We start from the raw sequence: 18,414 nt of genomic DNA, 5'->3' as shown, positions 1-18,414 counted from the left end.
ATATTATAGTTCTACCAATTATATAATTACATTGTCACTATATTAACTATATCTATATATAATGTAGATACAGTTGATATCAATATTATAGATTTAATATAAATATTTTTTACGTGTAGTTGAACGCATATGAAGACAAAGCGTACGCAGGGGGTAGTGTTCTAGGGGTTTAACCCCCCCCCCCCTCAGAAACATGTTCAGCCAAATAGTATGGGGCTATGTCCCACACGAGCTTGTTATCAACATAGTGATAATGAATTAATCTATATTATCAAACACTACCCGAACTCTTTGATATTAAATCAAACGACAAAAACTAAACAATTAAAAAACCTTTTATTATAATTTCAATGTTCACGGCATTATTTTAAAAAATACATCACCGAACATTTTAAAACGAAAAAATTGTACTTACATTTATAGATGCACAGTAAATATAAAATGATTTCCAGTGAAAAAAATAATCGAAATAAACAAATATTTTAAAGTAATATCATTTTTCATATATTCCTCTATTCGAAGTTCAATTAAATAAAACTAATTTCATATTAATCAAATGATGTGGTCGAAATAAAGTAACTGTGGGTAATTTACCATAGATTCTAAAACCCTTTTGCCACCAAGCACAAACATCTTGTGGTTGCATAAAAGTCATACAGTGGCCTCTTAAATCCACTTTCCCTGTGGTTACTAAGTTTGTATCATTCAGTTATTTACGCAATAAACCTTAACCACCCAGTTTCCTTTTATTGCAAATCTCAATAACAACCTTACAGTACCACTACATGTTTACACTAACAATCGTTAAACAACATTTGACAAACAATTATTTTTCAATATGTACCGTTTATTTAATCTAAACTACTCAATTTCAACTTTTTGATTTAGTATAAATTCAATTCGTTATAATTCGAGCTAAAATTATCTCACCATTATTATTCATGAGGTTTATTCGTGTTATAATTTGAAAATTACAAAACTTTTATGAAACTTTTTATTAGTTTGAGTAATTTGAATTTTACATCTGTTAGCCATTTTTCGATAAAATTTAATTATTTATAACGAAAAATTAAAAATTACAATTTTTAAATATTAAATAATAAATTCAATTTAAGGTTATATGAAGCGTAGTGGATTTTAAATATTCGATAAAAATGTAAACGACTCAAATACTTTTACTAAAGTATATTTTGATGTATAGAAATAAAAAGAAATATATAAGTATATTATGAGTATTTTTTCTCTAGGGTCCACTAAGAAAAATATGTTCAAAAATTTGACAAAATATTCAGAGTATCTTAAATAAACAAAAAGATACAAAATATTAAATTTAAATTATTGAATTAAATTGTACTTATATTACTTTAATTACTTTTTAATAATTTTATAAAAAGGATCAGGATAATTAATTTTTCTACAAGATCGATCGAGAACAAAATGTATAGAATGAGATTCTTTAAATGCTAGTGACTTGATTTTTTTTTAAATAATAAAAATGTTAAACAAATTACCTTTGGTTTTTTTTAATTTCAACAATTTTTGATTATGAAGAAATATTTTTTAATTCATCTCTTATAACTTATAAAGGTGTTAATATTCTTTTTTTAGGGTAACATACATATTTAAATAGCCTATTAAATAAAAAACTTATCTAGTTAAAAAAATTACTGTCATAGACGTGAGGAGAGGTGTGGCCAAGAAATGTCTAATGAAAAATATTGGCATACAGGTATCTCTCTCTCAGTCTATATTTTAAAAACGTCATAACTTCTGACCTCCCATCCCTGCACCGCTCCTCCAATCTATGTATAGAACTGTCAATGACTTTCTCATCACTGATCCAAAAGTTATCCTAGCAGTCATTTTCTTAATTAGATCATATAGTTATTATATAAGCCAGTTAATTATATATATATATATATATATTCCATCAAAAAAATAAGTTTTAGGAGATGAATTAAAAAAGTAACTAATAATTGATAAATCAAGAAATATTGGAACAAAAATGATTTTCTTAACATTATTGTTGTTTTAAGAGAAATCGAATGGCTAGCATTAAAATAATCATCACCTTGTATTTCAAAAATCATTTGCAGTGAATGTAAAATATTTGTTAGGAATTTAAAATGAATTTATTTTTAATAGTCTTTATTTCTACTTTTATCTATACGACTTGTAAAAATTTAACATAATTAATTTTTAAATTATTCAATTGTTACAGTTGGTTGTTGAAATCAACAGTCAGGTGGCCCAATTCAGAGAATTATTGGTGCATATCGGTACGTCTAAGGATTCTCCAGAAACAAGAGAAAAGATCCGGAAATTGCGTAGGGGTTGTGTAGATACATGTAAACATACCAGTCAGTTAATTATTCCTCATATGCGAGGGTATGTACATAATTAAATTAATTAAATTTGATACATAGCGATTAAATATAATATGATTTAGTAAAGTCAAGTATCATCACCCAAGAAATAGTCATTATTCATAATTTATAAATTTAACTAAAAGAATCTTAAGCAGGCCCAGCTTTATGGTGGAGAGGTAGTGAGCCCTAATAGCATTTAAATCCAACCATAATAGTAAAGAACAAATAGAAATGTCTATTTAATTTATGTATTACTAATAGATTTAATTTTTACTAATTTTAATGAAATTTTTCACTAATATAATTTTTATCAATAATAAAGGTTTTTCCAAATGGTAACCAAAAGTTTTTTTTTGTTACACAAGTTTAAGTACCGCTATGAAAATGTATTTAATAAAATTTGCTCATTTCTAATATATGACAATTAACTTATAAGCATAAGTATTTTTAACGCATTCATTAACTGTATTCAACAACTGCAATTATTGAATACAATTCGTTCAGTGCTAATTAACAGGTTTCACAAAAGTCTTGCGATTAGAATTATAAGCGAACGATACTTAACTCGTAAATAGTATAAAAAATTAGGTCCGACTTTTACATAAGCAATATTGATTAAATTATATAGTCTATATTAAGTCAAGTGGCGTACGAAAATTTTTAGCTATATTGGAAAATTGCCCACAAAAGATATATTTATCATTTTCAAAGACCAACCAAACTCTATAACACCAATTTATTGTATTAAAGAGAAATGAGTAGGTTAGAAGCCTAAAATTGTGATAAGAAGAGATAATTTCCAATCAAACTAATGAACAAAGTTAAACAATTAACATGACAATTGTCACAAAAAATAATGTTTAATTCCTGACGTTTCACTGATTATTGAAAGAATATACAATATATTTTCAGATATGCATTATTTGATTTTTTGTACAACATATGGTATTATAAAACTGTTTCAGAAGGACTTCTATAATACTTGTTTTCATGTTTTAAAAAACTCATATTTTCATATTATACTACTACTCGATTAATTTATACCTTATTATCTAATAAGAGTACAGTATGATGATCAATAAAAAATTAAAATTATACTTAATAATTATATTTTTAAGTCCCTAATATATTATTCTTATTAGAAACATTAATATTTTTATTTTGTAATATAGAATTTTTATTACCATAGAATAATTGGCCTACTTTTAAAAATACAAAAAAAAAAAGACTATTAAGTATTAATAGTTAATATTATTATAAAACTTATTTTATACAAATAAACTAAGAAAATAATTTAAAAAAAAGTTATAAGCAAAACTTAAAATTATATATTTTTAGTGAGATATTTGTATAAGTTCATCATACTTAAATTGGTCTAGAGCCTATCTTTCGTTCTAATTGTAATTTTTTATCACGTAAAAAACTAAATCAAATTTTGGATACTATATTGAATTATTAAATAACTATACATTATTAAAAACATTTATGAACTACGAATTTTAACATATTTTTATTTTTACAGTGTAAAATTTAATAATATAAAAATTAAAAAAAAATTACTATAGAAAAAAATTGCAGTCGGTAACTTAGTATTTTTTATCATTCTTGCTTTTATATCCAAGGCGCCTTTTTGTATTTTAATAATACATATATTTCTAATAATTGTTATTTTCTATCTTCAATATTTATTTTCATAACTTTTTTTTCTTATTTACCAAAGCAAATATTTTTTTCGAATTTTATCTTCTCATAAGAATTGTGTTTCAACAGCATTTTATTTAGAAATTTTTGATAAAGTAAGCACTCTTCAATTTTAACTCCGATACACGATACAAAAAAGTTTGCATTAGTAATGCCTGCCATCTTCCATAATATAATCAAGTACATTAAACTATTCACGGTTAAGACCCTGTATTGACGTGCACACCAGCTGTTTGCTTCTCCTCTTGAAATGAAAATTATTAACTAATTTGAATAAAAAGGATAAAAAACTATAATGAAATAAAAACTTTTATGTTTAACCTCAAATTTAAAAATTATGAATGTATTTCTTTATTTTTACCACTTTACTAAATACACTTATTCATAGTAAAAAGGTGACTTTTTATTTTTATCTAACAAAAACAGCAGTTTAATTAGTTTGTTTAATTATTTTGTTCACACTTTATAGAGAACACCATCTAAAACTTTCAGCGCCAATTTAAACTTTTGTTCTACAGCATACTCACTAGAAAGTCAATTAAAACAGAATACCATGTATAATTATATTCTAAAAATGTTTAGTGAATGGTTGTGTACATTTGTATATGATATATTTAACTAAACCACTCTTATTATTACTCACAAACAACACAATTTGTGTTTGATTACTTTTCAATACTAAAGTGTACTTTTAATATGTGCAATAACAAATTTTTGTCTTGCTGTAATAATTTTATAATTATTTATCAATCTTTTTTAATTTATCATTTAACCCAATTTATAACATTTCTGTTACTGCATAATATGCAGTAACAGTATATTATACTGTTGGCCTTTGTAAAATTGATTTGTATTTCTAGCGAAGTTTGCTATATGTACTATATATTACATTGTGCAACACTGAATCGTTTCGGTTGTAAACATATGATCGTTAAGTCAAAAGTCGTAAAGTGACATAGAAATGAAATAATGTCTTTAAAGGACCTTCTCATTGAAGGCCCATAAGGCTGAAAGTAGTTTCCGCAGATAAAAATTGATATCCGGTAAAACGATTTTCCATGTTTACGTGATCTCCAGCTCTTTTAAAATAACAAAAACAGCCTGATAAAAACCGTATACTTTACCATATATTCTATAAAAAACTCGTTCAAAAAAAAAATTGCCAACAAACACGCGTATAAGAATTTTTAGAAATTATTTGATAAAGTTAACCTTAAATTATATTTTACGCATTATTTCAGTGGAATAATTATTTAATGAGCTATTTAACCAAATTTAACAATTTTTTTTAACTGGTTATGGGGAAAAAAGGTTAAATTCTCTTCAAAAATCTCCTTTAAGAAATTTTCGTGACAAACGACACAAAAAAAATGTCGAGTATGAGTTTTTCATTGAAATCATCTACATATAACTTTTTATACACGTGCTCAAGAACTGTTTCATCGTGCCATAAACTCAAGGATTTTACTTTTATACAATAAAAACACTCAAAGGGCACAGCTTGAATTAAGCACACAAACGTAAATCGTACTAGTCAAGTGAACCTTCATATAATATATTTATTTCAACGCGCTGTATGATTTTGACACTTTCCATACATGAAATATACTCATATGTAAATAATACATATTATGTATTACTTACATACGAGTCTCAAATAATATAATCTTAAGATTATTTTGTCAGCAGCCCAATCAACCATAGTAAATTCGAATTTCCTTTTTTACTCTAAATTATAACAGTAATACAACGTTTACTTGTATTCTATTATTAAGTTTGCTTTGTCCATGAGATAACAAAATGTGTTCGGGGCATTTTTGTATCCTGAGCTTGGTTCAACATACCCTTTATTTTACTGATATTTAAACTGTCAACCATTCTTTTTATTACATTTCTTTCGGACACATTTGAATTTTAAAAAGTACATTATTACTTTTTGACCGATCGGAGGGGTGGGGTTACAAGTAATATCCCACTTACCACAGCGCCCATATAAAGTATTGAATGTACGTATGATACTATAGAAACGTCTGATTACTCACACGCAACACCAAAGGGAGTGAGAGTGCCTATACAAAATCGAAGGATGTGAGCAAGCAAATAACATATGATAAACTACTAAATAAAAAAATTGACTAGAATGCAGTCACCACAAATTGTATTAAAATATTAAATAATTAAATATAAATAACTGAAATAAAAAAAATAATAAAACATTAAATAATAGCACCTTTGTCACAAAAAAAATACTATAAAATTCAGCGTTTTCAATAAACAAATATCATAAATAAAGTGTTTCAATCAATAAGTAATTTCATGATAAATACATAAAACTCCACTATAACATTAGACTATGAAAATTCATCAAACAATAAATCATAATTATTTCTTTATATTTGTAAATACATATAATGTCAAATTTTCCAATTTTGGTAAATAATAATCAATAAAGTAAAATTTGACTAAATAATAAATATAAAATGTAATATTTATAACACTAATAAACAACTCTTTTTAGCTTCGACGCGAAGCTGAAAAAGTATTAATTTTACTATGATGTGTGTTTTTTTTATTATTATTATTATTATTTTTTTTTATATAAAATAATAAATACTTTATAGCTAATATATATAATATACTATATATATGTACTATATAATAACTACTATAACTTATTGAAAAATGTATAGATCAATAAATTAATTTTTATAAATACATAAGGTATTTACTTATCATTTTGTATATTTTTTTATAAATCGGACCTTTTACGTTCCCACAGAAAAGGATTTAAAATGACAACTTTTTCACAAAAAATTAACTTTTGAAAGTGTTCCGGAATACTAGCACTTTTATATATATCTTAAATTAAAGCTAATATAATATACTTTATTATGGAAAAAAAAAATTTCGGACTTTATTTTGTCTTTACGGTGAAAACTGACATCATAGTTAATGACAAAAATACGATTTCTTTCAACGATACGTCAAAAGATCACAAATCGTATCTAGTCGAAGACATTACCCTCAAAAATTGAAAAAAATTACCTCGTTCCCCGTAAATGGGGGAAACCTCCAAAAAAATTACAAATTTAAAATCACTAATTTAAAATCACCAATTTTCAAAAAAAAATTTTTTTCTAAAAATTGCTCTAACTTTCTTAAAATTGAATAAATCAATATATTTTTTTTATAGATAATTGATGTCTTTATCTATCATTTGGTATATATATTTTATAAATCTGACCCTTTACCTGCCTACAGGCGGAGATCCAAAATGACAACTTTTTCAACTTAACTTTTAAAAGTGTTCCGAAAAGTCTGATACTTTTATATATATCTTAAATTAAAGCTAATGTAATGTACTTTAAAAATTTCGGACATAATTTTGTTTCACAGTGAAAATTGCTACCGTATGCTATTTTTGTGTTAAAATCATCGATTTTATAATTTATATTTTTAACTTTATATTTCTATAACTTTTTGGAAAATGTATGGATCAATACAATTTTTTTATGAGAAACACTATTTTCATTCGGCATACTTTTTTTCTAAATCGGATGATTTTCCTTAATACAGGGGACCAGTAAATTTATTTATAAATTACCAAACATTTTTTTTTCAAGTATTTAATTAACTGTAAAACAAATATTGAACTATAATAATAAATTTTACTAAAAGGATAATGATGACTAAATAACTAAAATACGTGTAATGAAATAAAAACTGATGAACTGATGACTCTAAATTTTTACTAGAATAAATGAGAAGGCAATTATTTTATTTCCAAAGGAATATGAAAAATTATAGGACAATAAAGAACTGAATGACAACAAAAAAATCACCTACTAGTCACTTTCCACAATTATAAAGAATTATAATTTTAATTAAAATAAACTACAGCCTTTTAACAAAGAGCTATCTTATATTACCAACCACTTTTTAAGAATATATATAACTTCAATATTACAATCTTTATACAGGGTGTTCAGTAAGTTAGGAAACAGTTAAATTGTTACAAACAATGAGTACAATAGAAATTCGTTTCCTTATTTACTGAACACCCTGTATAATAATAATACACAACCAAAAAAAAACAACTCACAGATCCTCAAATAAGTGTAGTACGCACAGTTCAACTGCGATAGGCAACTGAAACAAACTTATAAAAACAGAGACAAAAAATAATAAAATAGTTCCTTTAAATAAATAAAAACATGTCAAGGATATGACTTCCTAATAATTCATACAAAATAGGAACTTTAATTTGTATAGAGAAAAGAAGCGTGAGAGGAATGGAGAACACCAGCTGTGTGGTTCAGATACAGTATAGGTACCAGGCGCTGTGCATAGAGCGTAAAACACCTATTTCTTTGTCCGAAACACTTATTTATATTTTACGTCTATTATTTATTATTTTTTATACTGAGATATATTATACCTTTAAAAAAATATGTTGAATGTAAAAGTCGCAAACTCAAACAATAAATTCCTTGATAATCTCAAAAAGTTCAGGTACTTAATATAAATACATATCAATACACATACTTTTTACATTTTTAAACTTCTGTCTGAAGTTCTTCAGCCTGTCATATATTTAAATTATGATAGGATAAAAAAAGTACCGTTAAAAAATAATAATAATGCATATAAGAAAATTTATAATGTTTTATATATTAATAATAACTCTATTTTTTAATATGGAATATTAAAATAAAAAAAATAATAATTAAATCTTCACAAAACATGATTCGTGTCAATGATAATTCAATTAACATATTAATAATTATTATTTCTTGAAATTCTTCTCATTATTTTCAAGCGGCACTTGATTACTTAAGATTCGGTATTAACAAACTTTATACCACTCGTTGCTTTTTGAAATGTCACATAGAATGTAATTGTAAAATATAGAGGAACTTTATCCTAAATGAAATGGTTTTGTAAAGTTTTACAATGTTCATCGTCATTGTACATTAAATTCGCATAAACTATACACTGTAACAATTCTTATAAATGTCGCACGTTTTGGAAAGCCTAAATATTTCTTTTCTTTAATAAAACACTTTAATATAATACATTGCCAAATGAAACATTAATTGCTTTAGTTTTTTATGCGGTGTACTTTAATTCATAACTAATAGTACATGTGAACTATACTAATAAAATAATTGCAAGATCGTTTATCACATTTTTGTAATGTAAATGAAAATATACTGTTGGTAATGCAAGTTAATGCCATACACTCTATTTACCATAATAATTATTTAAATAAAATTTATATAAATTTTTATATATTAAATGTGGTACAAGTGTTTTAAATAAACAAAATTGCAACAAAGTTCATAAATCATAAAATTAGGTAATTAAAATCAATAAAAATTAACTAAAATATAAATGAACAAGCTTGTCTTATAATAATTGATTCAAATCACTATATAGGAATTTGAAAAAAAGTTATTCGTAGAAAATTATTTTTATAATTACTCAAGAGAGAATTATAACATAAGATGAATTGTATTACAGATTTGACATTTATATAAAAAATAAACAATTTTACCATTAATTATTTTTGTAAATAATAAAAAAAAAAGTATATTTATCATTCCATAGTATCATGTCTCAAAATATTATGTTTATGAGTCATGCATGTTATCAGAATGCCTAAAAAGATAGTATATCCCAGAAAAAAACATTTTCATTCAAAAATGTTCAAATATTATTCAAGTTAATTCAATATATATAATGTAACTTAGAATATAATTTTTAATTAGAAAATTATTGTTAGATCTAAAAACGTTTAAAAATTCAACTCTTATGATCATCGTTAATTTAATAGGTCAAATTTAGAAACGTCACTCGCGGACCATCCTGAATTAGCCCTTTTGTTTTATTTATGCCAAATGATGTTAAGAGAACTAGGAAAATGCAGCCGTTTAGTACAGCTAATTCCAATGGATATGACTGGATATTTCGGTAAAAATTTTTTTTAATATTTTATTAATAATCATAAATAGATACAATTATATATGCAATATATTTATAGAAAATCGAGCAGGACCATCAAACATCGGAAACGTTATTAGTCAAATACTCTTATGCAAACAAATATCACCAGATTTTAACCAAGAAGAAATATGTAGCATTGCTAAAGATAGTCAAGATCTATTAAAACTCATCCAAGACATGCAAGAATTTCTCCCTCAACAGGATACTGCAGCTGGTAAATTTGAATTGAATTATAAAAAAATCATTAGCAACGTTACTTACAACTCATAATTTACAAATGTTACGTAATATATAACATTTATATATAACAATGAGCTAAATCGTCACATTATGACAGTAGTTCATTGTCAGTATTAAATTCATAGGTAAGGAGTTATCAAATTATTGGAGGGAGGTAAATCTAAATTTGCTCGACTTTAAAAATTGTTTGACATAAATACAAATGATTATCAGCATTTTAAATTGCTTATTTTATAAATGAATAGACTAAGACTCTTGCCCACTCTTACTTATTCACCTTCAAAAATATAATACTAATAATGTATAACTAACAAAAAAAAATTAGAATTTCTCTAAAATATATGTATATAATCTAATTTCTAATAAACTTTTTTTTCTTTCGATATTAATGAAAGTTCAATAGAAAAATATAGTATAAAAAGGGTTTGGAATAGAATTCCCAACCTACAAATGATAATTTTTTTTTTCATTACAATTTTCAATAATGTTCTGGAACGTCTGCATTCTTTCAACCTAATAAAATTAAAGCTCTTGAAGTGATCTATAATATTCAAGGTTGGGAAGGATAATTTTTTTTTTAACTCGTTAAAATTAAGTTAATTAAAAAAAGTTAACTAGTTAAATGTTAATCCTTTTTTTTTTAATAAATTAAACTAAAAATTAAGTTGACAAAATTTTATTAGCTTAACGAATAGAGTTAAGTTAATGCAAGGAATAGTAAATTAGCAAAAGTATCATAAGCGTTTGGTGGTAAAATTTTTTTGGAGAAGTATATATAATTTTTGGAGACGGACCTTCTCACTACGCGTTTGACATTTAATCAGATTAATAGATAGTGCGACTTCCTTGGTTATCAAAATATTATATTCGTAATAGTATACGGGTAATTTATTGAACGTCTACTATAGTTGTTTAAAAAATATCGACTAAATTCCATTTATAGAATTTATTTACGATAATACCTGTATGACACAGACCAGTCGGCCACTTGTCGGAGACTAATGAGTATTAAAGTCGTTTATCGATAGTATTAATATAAAACATCAGGAAACCCTAAAATGGATTTTACATATTATTCATTAAACTTACTAAATGTCGAAGACAATAATTTTTCTAAATAATTTTTTTTTAGTATTTCAAATTTTATTTAAAAAAAATTATTTAACGAAAAATACGTTTATTATTCGTAAAACGAACATATGACAAATTAAGTTTTTTGTTAATTATTTTTTTAGAAAAATAAAAAAATGATCAAATTAACAAATCTTTTATTAAAACAACCAGTAAAATGGTTCAGCTAATTAAAAATACTATTTATTTAACAGAACTATAATTAGACGTATATTGATTTAAAAAAATTGTAGATTTTATCAAGTTCTTTCAGAATAATCAAATAAGTTTAACTTTTTAACTTATTCACTCAATTATGTCCGCCTTGATAATATTTAATAAAAAACAAAATTTCTACTAGAAGAATAAGCTGACAGAGTAAAAAATACGCAAATTTTGCTAGAAAAAATGTATTTTTTCTTAATATGTATTTTGAAAATATTTCAGAACATCTACATACTTCAAACTTATATCAAATAAAAGCTTTAAGTTTGTATAAATCCTCATTCCTAAGTATAAATTAAATAGATTCGCATCATAGCGCTTTTATGATAATGATATTAATCACTGCCAGATATCACCTATACTGTTCTGTTTTTTTTTTAATATTATTTAAATTTTTATTTTAATAATCGTAACTTTAACAAATAAGTACTTTTTACTATGCTATTTAATAAATGCGCGAACCAAGGGGAGCATTCCACCTGTCATCCTCCTCATACCGTCATTGCTGAGTAAATAACTTTTAATACACTATCTGCTAATAAATTATAGCTCTAAAATAAATAAATCAATTTTTAATAGAAGATTTTTAATACGGTTAAGGCAAAATAACACGATAGGTTATTATCATAATATTTTGTTTTTGTTAAATCTTAAAATGACATTATATTTTTATAGAAAAAAACGCTGCGTTAGAGCCAGAGAACAGTAAATGGAAACGAAAAGGTAGGCGAAATTCATTCTACACCAATGTCAGCTCCTGTTGTTGTTTTTGCAGACCAACGTATATATGATGCTCCGCAATAATAATTATTGTAAATCAGCTTACTTACTAATGTAAAAAACACTCAAAAGCTCAAAAAAATATAATTCTTTCAAACCTACCTGTAAAAATGATAATAATTACCTAAATAAATGTATATAGTATGTACTTTTTCAATGTATAATAAATTCATTTTATTATTTTACTAGGTAAAATGATTACATGAATGTAATGTATTCTAATAATAATATTTTTTCAGAAATCAAACATCTTTTAAATTTTATTCTTTTTTTTTTTATATAGTGAAATAATTAATTGTTATTTAATTGTTTTGTATTATTTTATTTCTGTTATGGAGTTCGTTTACTTGTTTTACATTCCATGTAGAGAAATGTATATTAGTATTTATAATATTAGACAATAATATGTTAAACATTTATCTATTATGTATTTAATTCACTTTTTAGAGTACCAAGACTGTTCATATATGATTCAATTATGATAATATTAGATCTTTGTATAGTCTATTGTATAGTAACATTTTATTAGTGTAAAATTTAATCTACTAAAATATTTAATATTTATGTTATTTTACAGCGGAAACAAATTAATACTAATATAATTATCGTCCATCAGCTTACAAAATTTCTAATACTAATATTTCAATATTCTATAAATAAAAATTGACAAATTAAATGTATTTTGTTTATACATAGTTCAATGATTTTTCTATTATATGTATAACAAAAATCTATCATAAATAATTATTATCGATATAATTACAAATACAATTTAATAGCTTTTGTGTTAATATTTATAGTCATACTTTAAATTTTTATTTTTGAAGTGATCGTATAAATATTTTCAGTTTATAATGTTCAATTCTAAGGTAATCATTGAGCGGCTTTATATTGTTTCACAGTTAAAACTATAATAATCCTAATATAAATAGTCTTTTTAATTTTTAATTTAAGCTCAAAACACCATTTTTAATTAATTTCTATAAATTGATATTTTTATATGATTTATTATATTTAATAAGTTGATATAATTAAACTATATTTATCAAATGAGTCACTCACAATAATTTTAATAGATGATTATCTAATGATTACCTAATCATATTTTAATATTAGTAAAAATTTCCTTATATAATCTAAAGCACCAACTATTTTCTAATTATTTAAAACAAATATTTAATTTTAACTACTACAAACATCTATATAAAATAAACTTCATTCTATTATGATGCCTATTTATTAAAATACAATTTAAGCAACTTATGTCGTTTGAAATTAATTTTTAATTATTTATAAAACCAGTTTGTATTAAATAAAAACTGGTTTTAAGTATTTTATTTGTAACTTTTAAAGATATTTGACTTTAAAAATTAAAAGAAGCCTTCTGATTTTCATCATTATCATTATAAAAAAGGATTAAACTAAATAATTAAACGTTTTTTAATTATAAAATAAAAATATAATATATTAATTCCGTAAGTGAAACATGCTCTATACAAGTCCGGGTTAAGAGGACCTGGGGAATTCATTGTCTGTGAATCTTAGATTTTTTCGTTAAATCACAGTATAAAATTTATGTCATAAATAACATCTGTGAAAAAGGGATGACATATAAATGTTGGACATTGGGCCATACAATGATTTAATTTTATATTAGATGTAAACACGTTAAATATTATTATTGTGTATTATCTATATTTAATAGTAAAAAAGTGGTTCCAGTTGTATATGCCATTTCTGACATAGGTAGCAAAACCATAGCTTCTATGATATAAAGCTGAGACTAGCGCAAAGCCAGTGATTCTTACTCTTCGTGTTATCTGTTGTTCGTCTGGCACATGAGTTTCCTGGAGGATGACTACATCAATTTCTCGTTCTTGTAATAATCGTTCAAGAAAACTACTTTTTCCATATTAATTTCCTCCGCATTTAATTGTAAGATTTGGAGCTGAGAGCCCAAGTATCGAATCAAATAGCCCTCAGAAAGACTGTTTTCAGGGTAAGATGTGATCTTACATAAAACCATCATCAACAATATCATCGAAATGAATATTCAAAAATTTTAAAATAAACCACGGCTAGAAAATTATGAGATAGTAAGTATATTAAAATTAACGATAATTATTACAATTACTCAATTAATCTATTTAGTTTTCAAATTTTATTTATAGGAAACTAGTTGCAATACCCTGTCACAATCAACTGAACCAGCAAAAAAAGCATCTCCATATACAAATGTCTCAGTGTCGATTTCATAGTGTGTGTACCCTCATAATATAGGGTTATATGTAAATAAACCTGCAACTGAAAGTATTGACTTGATACCGGGACTTCAAAATTTTATATGGACACCTCCAGAAGATAACCAATTCCCTGTTTTCGAAAAAAAAATTTTCAAAGAAGTTGGTTGCTCAAATATAAATGATTAGCTTATTCAGAAATTATAAATGGCGCATTATGTAAGTATTGTGCATTGTCTTCTTTACAAGTTGGAGGAATTGGACATCAAACGTTGGGGCAGCTTGTTTAAAAACCAATTACCAACTGGAAAAATGCTTTAGAATCATTTAGTTATCAAAACTCACTCGAATATCATAAAACTTCATTATTCAAATCAAATATGAGAACAGAAATTGTTAATCAAAACATTTTACTGGTTGACTTACAAATTTCGGAACAACAATTAGATTTCAACATTGAAAGTAAAATATATTTGATTCCTATAATCGAAACTTTAATAATATGTGGTCGGCAGGATTTGGCTCTTCGTAGTTCAAATGATTCAGGCAGAGTAACTTCTGAAGAACCTATAACTAATAATGGTAATTTTTCGGCTCTTTTGAGATATCAAGTAAAAACTGATATACAGCTTAAGAATTTTTTACAAAATTCAGAAAAAACGCAATGTACATTAGTAATCGTGTTTAAAACGGATTTATTGTCATATTTCACTATTTAATTCAAAAACAGATTATTGAACGTGTCAATAAATCTCGAGATTTTTCGATAACAACAGATTTGAACTTTATAGATTTACAACCAGCAGTTATTGATGCCTTGGAAAATATTTCGAGTACTTGGACAGGCTCAAAAACAACATCCGGATCTTTTCAACTACTATCAGCAATGAAAACATTAGAATTTAAAATTTCAATTCACGTTTTGCATTCAGTACATGCAAATTGTCTTTATCATTGAGTAGAGTCGTACAAACGGAAAATCAAGATTTGGTTGAGGCCGTGAAGTTGGCAAATGCAGCAAAACACGAGCTTGAGGAAAGAAGACAATATTCTATAGATAACTTCAACACAATTTTTGTAACTATAGAAGTTATTTGCAATAAGTACAATATATCTGTGACTAAACTTAAACTTAAACTTAAACCTCACGTCAAAATAACTGTTCTAACATTATAACCGACTTTGTAGCAGATTATTATCAAATTATTATTTACATACTATACCTTGATTTATTTATTCAAGATCACTTCCTCAAGCATCGTAATATTTTATCAAACATCTCGTCTTTTTCTTATTGAAACAAAATCTTTAGACAAAGATTTTTGTAAAAAATTATTTGAAATTTATTGATTAATTTTACACGACGATTCCCCAGAAATTTGGATAAGTGAGGTAGAATTTGGCGACGACGACAAGCTAGTGAAAATATTTAAAACTCCCTCGATGCCCTCAATATTTGTAATTCTGATGCGTTTCAAAATGTTCATAAAATGTTACGTGTAATGTCAGTGTTGCCTGTGACTACAGTGACTAATGAAAGGTCATTTCAACATTATGTCGGTTTAAAACCTATTTATGGTCATCTATGAGTGAAGATCGTTTAAACGGATTAGTTTCATTGAATATCCATCATGACATAAACGTGGATATCAACGAAGTATTAAACAAATTCTTTTTTTCTCATCGAAGAATTAATTTATTAAAAAAATAATTTTTAATTTTATTGTATCAATAATATCTTCAAAATTTAGAATACAACGCATTTTCAATTTTGTTTGTATTTTAATATTTCTTGAGCGGTTGCTTTTTCAATTTTAAGTGTGTTATATATTTTCAGTCCATCTGTACCCACTAGGTTGAATAATATGGCAATTTGAATAGCTTCTTTCTAACTAAAACTCAGTAGCATCAAAATATATTTTTATTTCTTGTTGAAAAATTTTAAAATTTTCAATAAGATTATCCGTTACTATGATAGGATTAGATTTGTTGAATTCCATATTTATCCACTTTGATCAGAATGTTAATTTAACTGTGGTTCGTCTTATTAATTTATTCGACTACTGTAATCCTTTTATATTTTGATTTTATACAAAGGACACTAATTTATTATTATTAAAAAATAATTAAAAATTCACTTGCAATAACTTATGATTTATATATTTCATATATATATATTTAGCTTCGATGCGAAGCGGAGAAGGTATTAATTTTACTATGATGTGTTTTTTTTTTTTTTTATGTCTGTTGCCACTTTTTCTCAGCTCTCACTGGACCGATTTCTTTCAAAAATACGTCAAAAGATCACAAATCGTATCTAGTTGAAGACATTACCCTTAAAAATTGAAAAAAATTCCCTCGTTCCCCGCAAATGGGGGAAATATCCAAAAAAATTACAAATTTAAAAATCGCTAATTTTCGAAATTTTTTCACTTTTTTTTCTTAAAACTTCCATAACTTTTTGAAAAATCAACAAATCAACATAATTTTTTTTTATACTAAAACCTTAGATATTTACCTTTCATTTGATATCATTTTTTTGAAAATCTATCACTTAACCTGCTCATTGGGGGGGATTTAAAATGGCAACTTTTTTACAAAAATTAATTTTTTCAACTTAATTTTTGAAAATGTTCCGGAAAGACTGCGTCCTTTAAACATATATCAAATTAAAGCTTATTTTATGTACTACAAAATGAAAAAAAAAAATTTGTCCCGACACTTTTTTTTCTACATTTAAACGGCTGCCGTAGTTAAAAAAACACTATTTTTGTGTTAAAATTTTCGATTTTCGATTTTAAATTTTCAACTTAAAAATGCTATAACTTTTTGAAAAATGTATATATCAGCACAAATTTTTTTTTTCTAAATACATTATAAGTACATCTTTCATTTGACATACTTTTTATTAAAATTGGACAATTTCCCCTTATATAGGGGGCGTTCAAAACTTAAAATATTGTAAAAAACATAGAACTTTTTCAACTTAACTTTTGAAAATGTTCCGGAAATACTGCGTCCTTTAAACATATATAAAATTAAAGCTTATTTTATGTACTACAAAATGAAAAAAAAAAATTTGTCCCGACGATCTATCTTCTATACGCAAATGGCTACCATATTGAAAAATATACTATTTTTGTATGATAATTATGGGTTTTGTATTTTATTTTAATAGAAGTTGATGTTGCTTTTGCAATTATCCATCAATTTTTTAAAATTAAACACTATCTACAGATTTGCATCGAAGCGTTTCTTATGATAGTGATTTTAATCACTGTCAGATTAAATCTATACTGGACCCTACTATGCAATGTCTCCACTATGCTGCGACCCCACTGTGCTACCGTTTTTTATATAAAATTTCAATACAATAAAATATATAGATAACAAAAACATATACAACAGTATTAAATAAATTTATATTTATAAATGTATTTAATATATATAGGGTGATTTTTTTATCATAACCCACTCAATTACTTACAGAATAATAATAATTTAAACATTTTTTAGCTTCGATGCGAAGCGGAGAAGGTATTAATTTTACTATGATGTGTTTTTTTTTTTTTTTATGTCTGTTGCCACTTTTTCTCAGCTCTCACTGGACCGATTTCTTTCAAAAATACGTCAAAAGATCACAAATCGTATCTAGTTGAAGACATTACCCTTAAAAATTGAAAAAAATTCCCTCGTTCCCCGCAAATGGGGGAAATATCCAAAAAAATTACAAATTTAAAAAT

At 25.0% G+C, this 18,414-nt stretch overlaps 1 protein-coding gene across 3 annotated transcripts in view; it reads left to right on the top strand.

Moving 5' to 3' along the window:
• LOC126895519 (uncharacterized) overlaps positions 1 to 12,900 on the top strand; it is a 62,302-nt gene extending 49,402 nt beyond the window's left edge. Inside the window, exons 3-6 of one of the 3 annotated variants that reach the window (XM_050667478.1) lie at positions 2,222 to 2,388; positions 9,907 to 10,043; positions 10,114 to 10,290; positions 12,327 to 12,900. In XM_050667478.1, the coding sequence (XP_050523435.1) occupies positions 2,222 to 2,388; positions 9,907 to 10,043; positions 10,114 to 10,290; positions 12,327 to 12,442 (597 nt within the window). In that variant the 3' untranslated portion in view covers positions 12,443 to 12,900. The remainder of the gene's footprint in view (positions 1 to 2,221; positions 2,389 to 9,906; positions 10,044 to 10,113; positions 10,291 to 12,326) is intronic. The other 2 variants (XM_050667476.1, XM_050667477.1) reach the window with 2 other exon arrangements.
• The last annotated feature ends 5,514 nt before the right edge of the window (positions 12,901 to 18,414 follow it).

Source organism: Daktulosphaira vitifoliae, unplaced genomic scaffold (assembly GCF_025091365.1).
Source record: "Daktulosphaira vitifoliae isolate Bord-2020 unplaced genomic scaffold, ASM2509136v1 Scaffold_1, whole genome shotgun sequence".
NCBI classification, from domain to species: Eukaryota; Metazoa; Arthropoda; class Insecta; order Hemiptera; family Phylloxeridae; genus Daktulosphaira; species Daktulosphaira vitifoliae.
The sequence above is the reverse complement of the archived record's forward strand: the minus strand, read 5'-3'. Positions and strand labels throughout refer to the sequence as shown.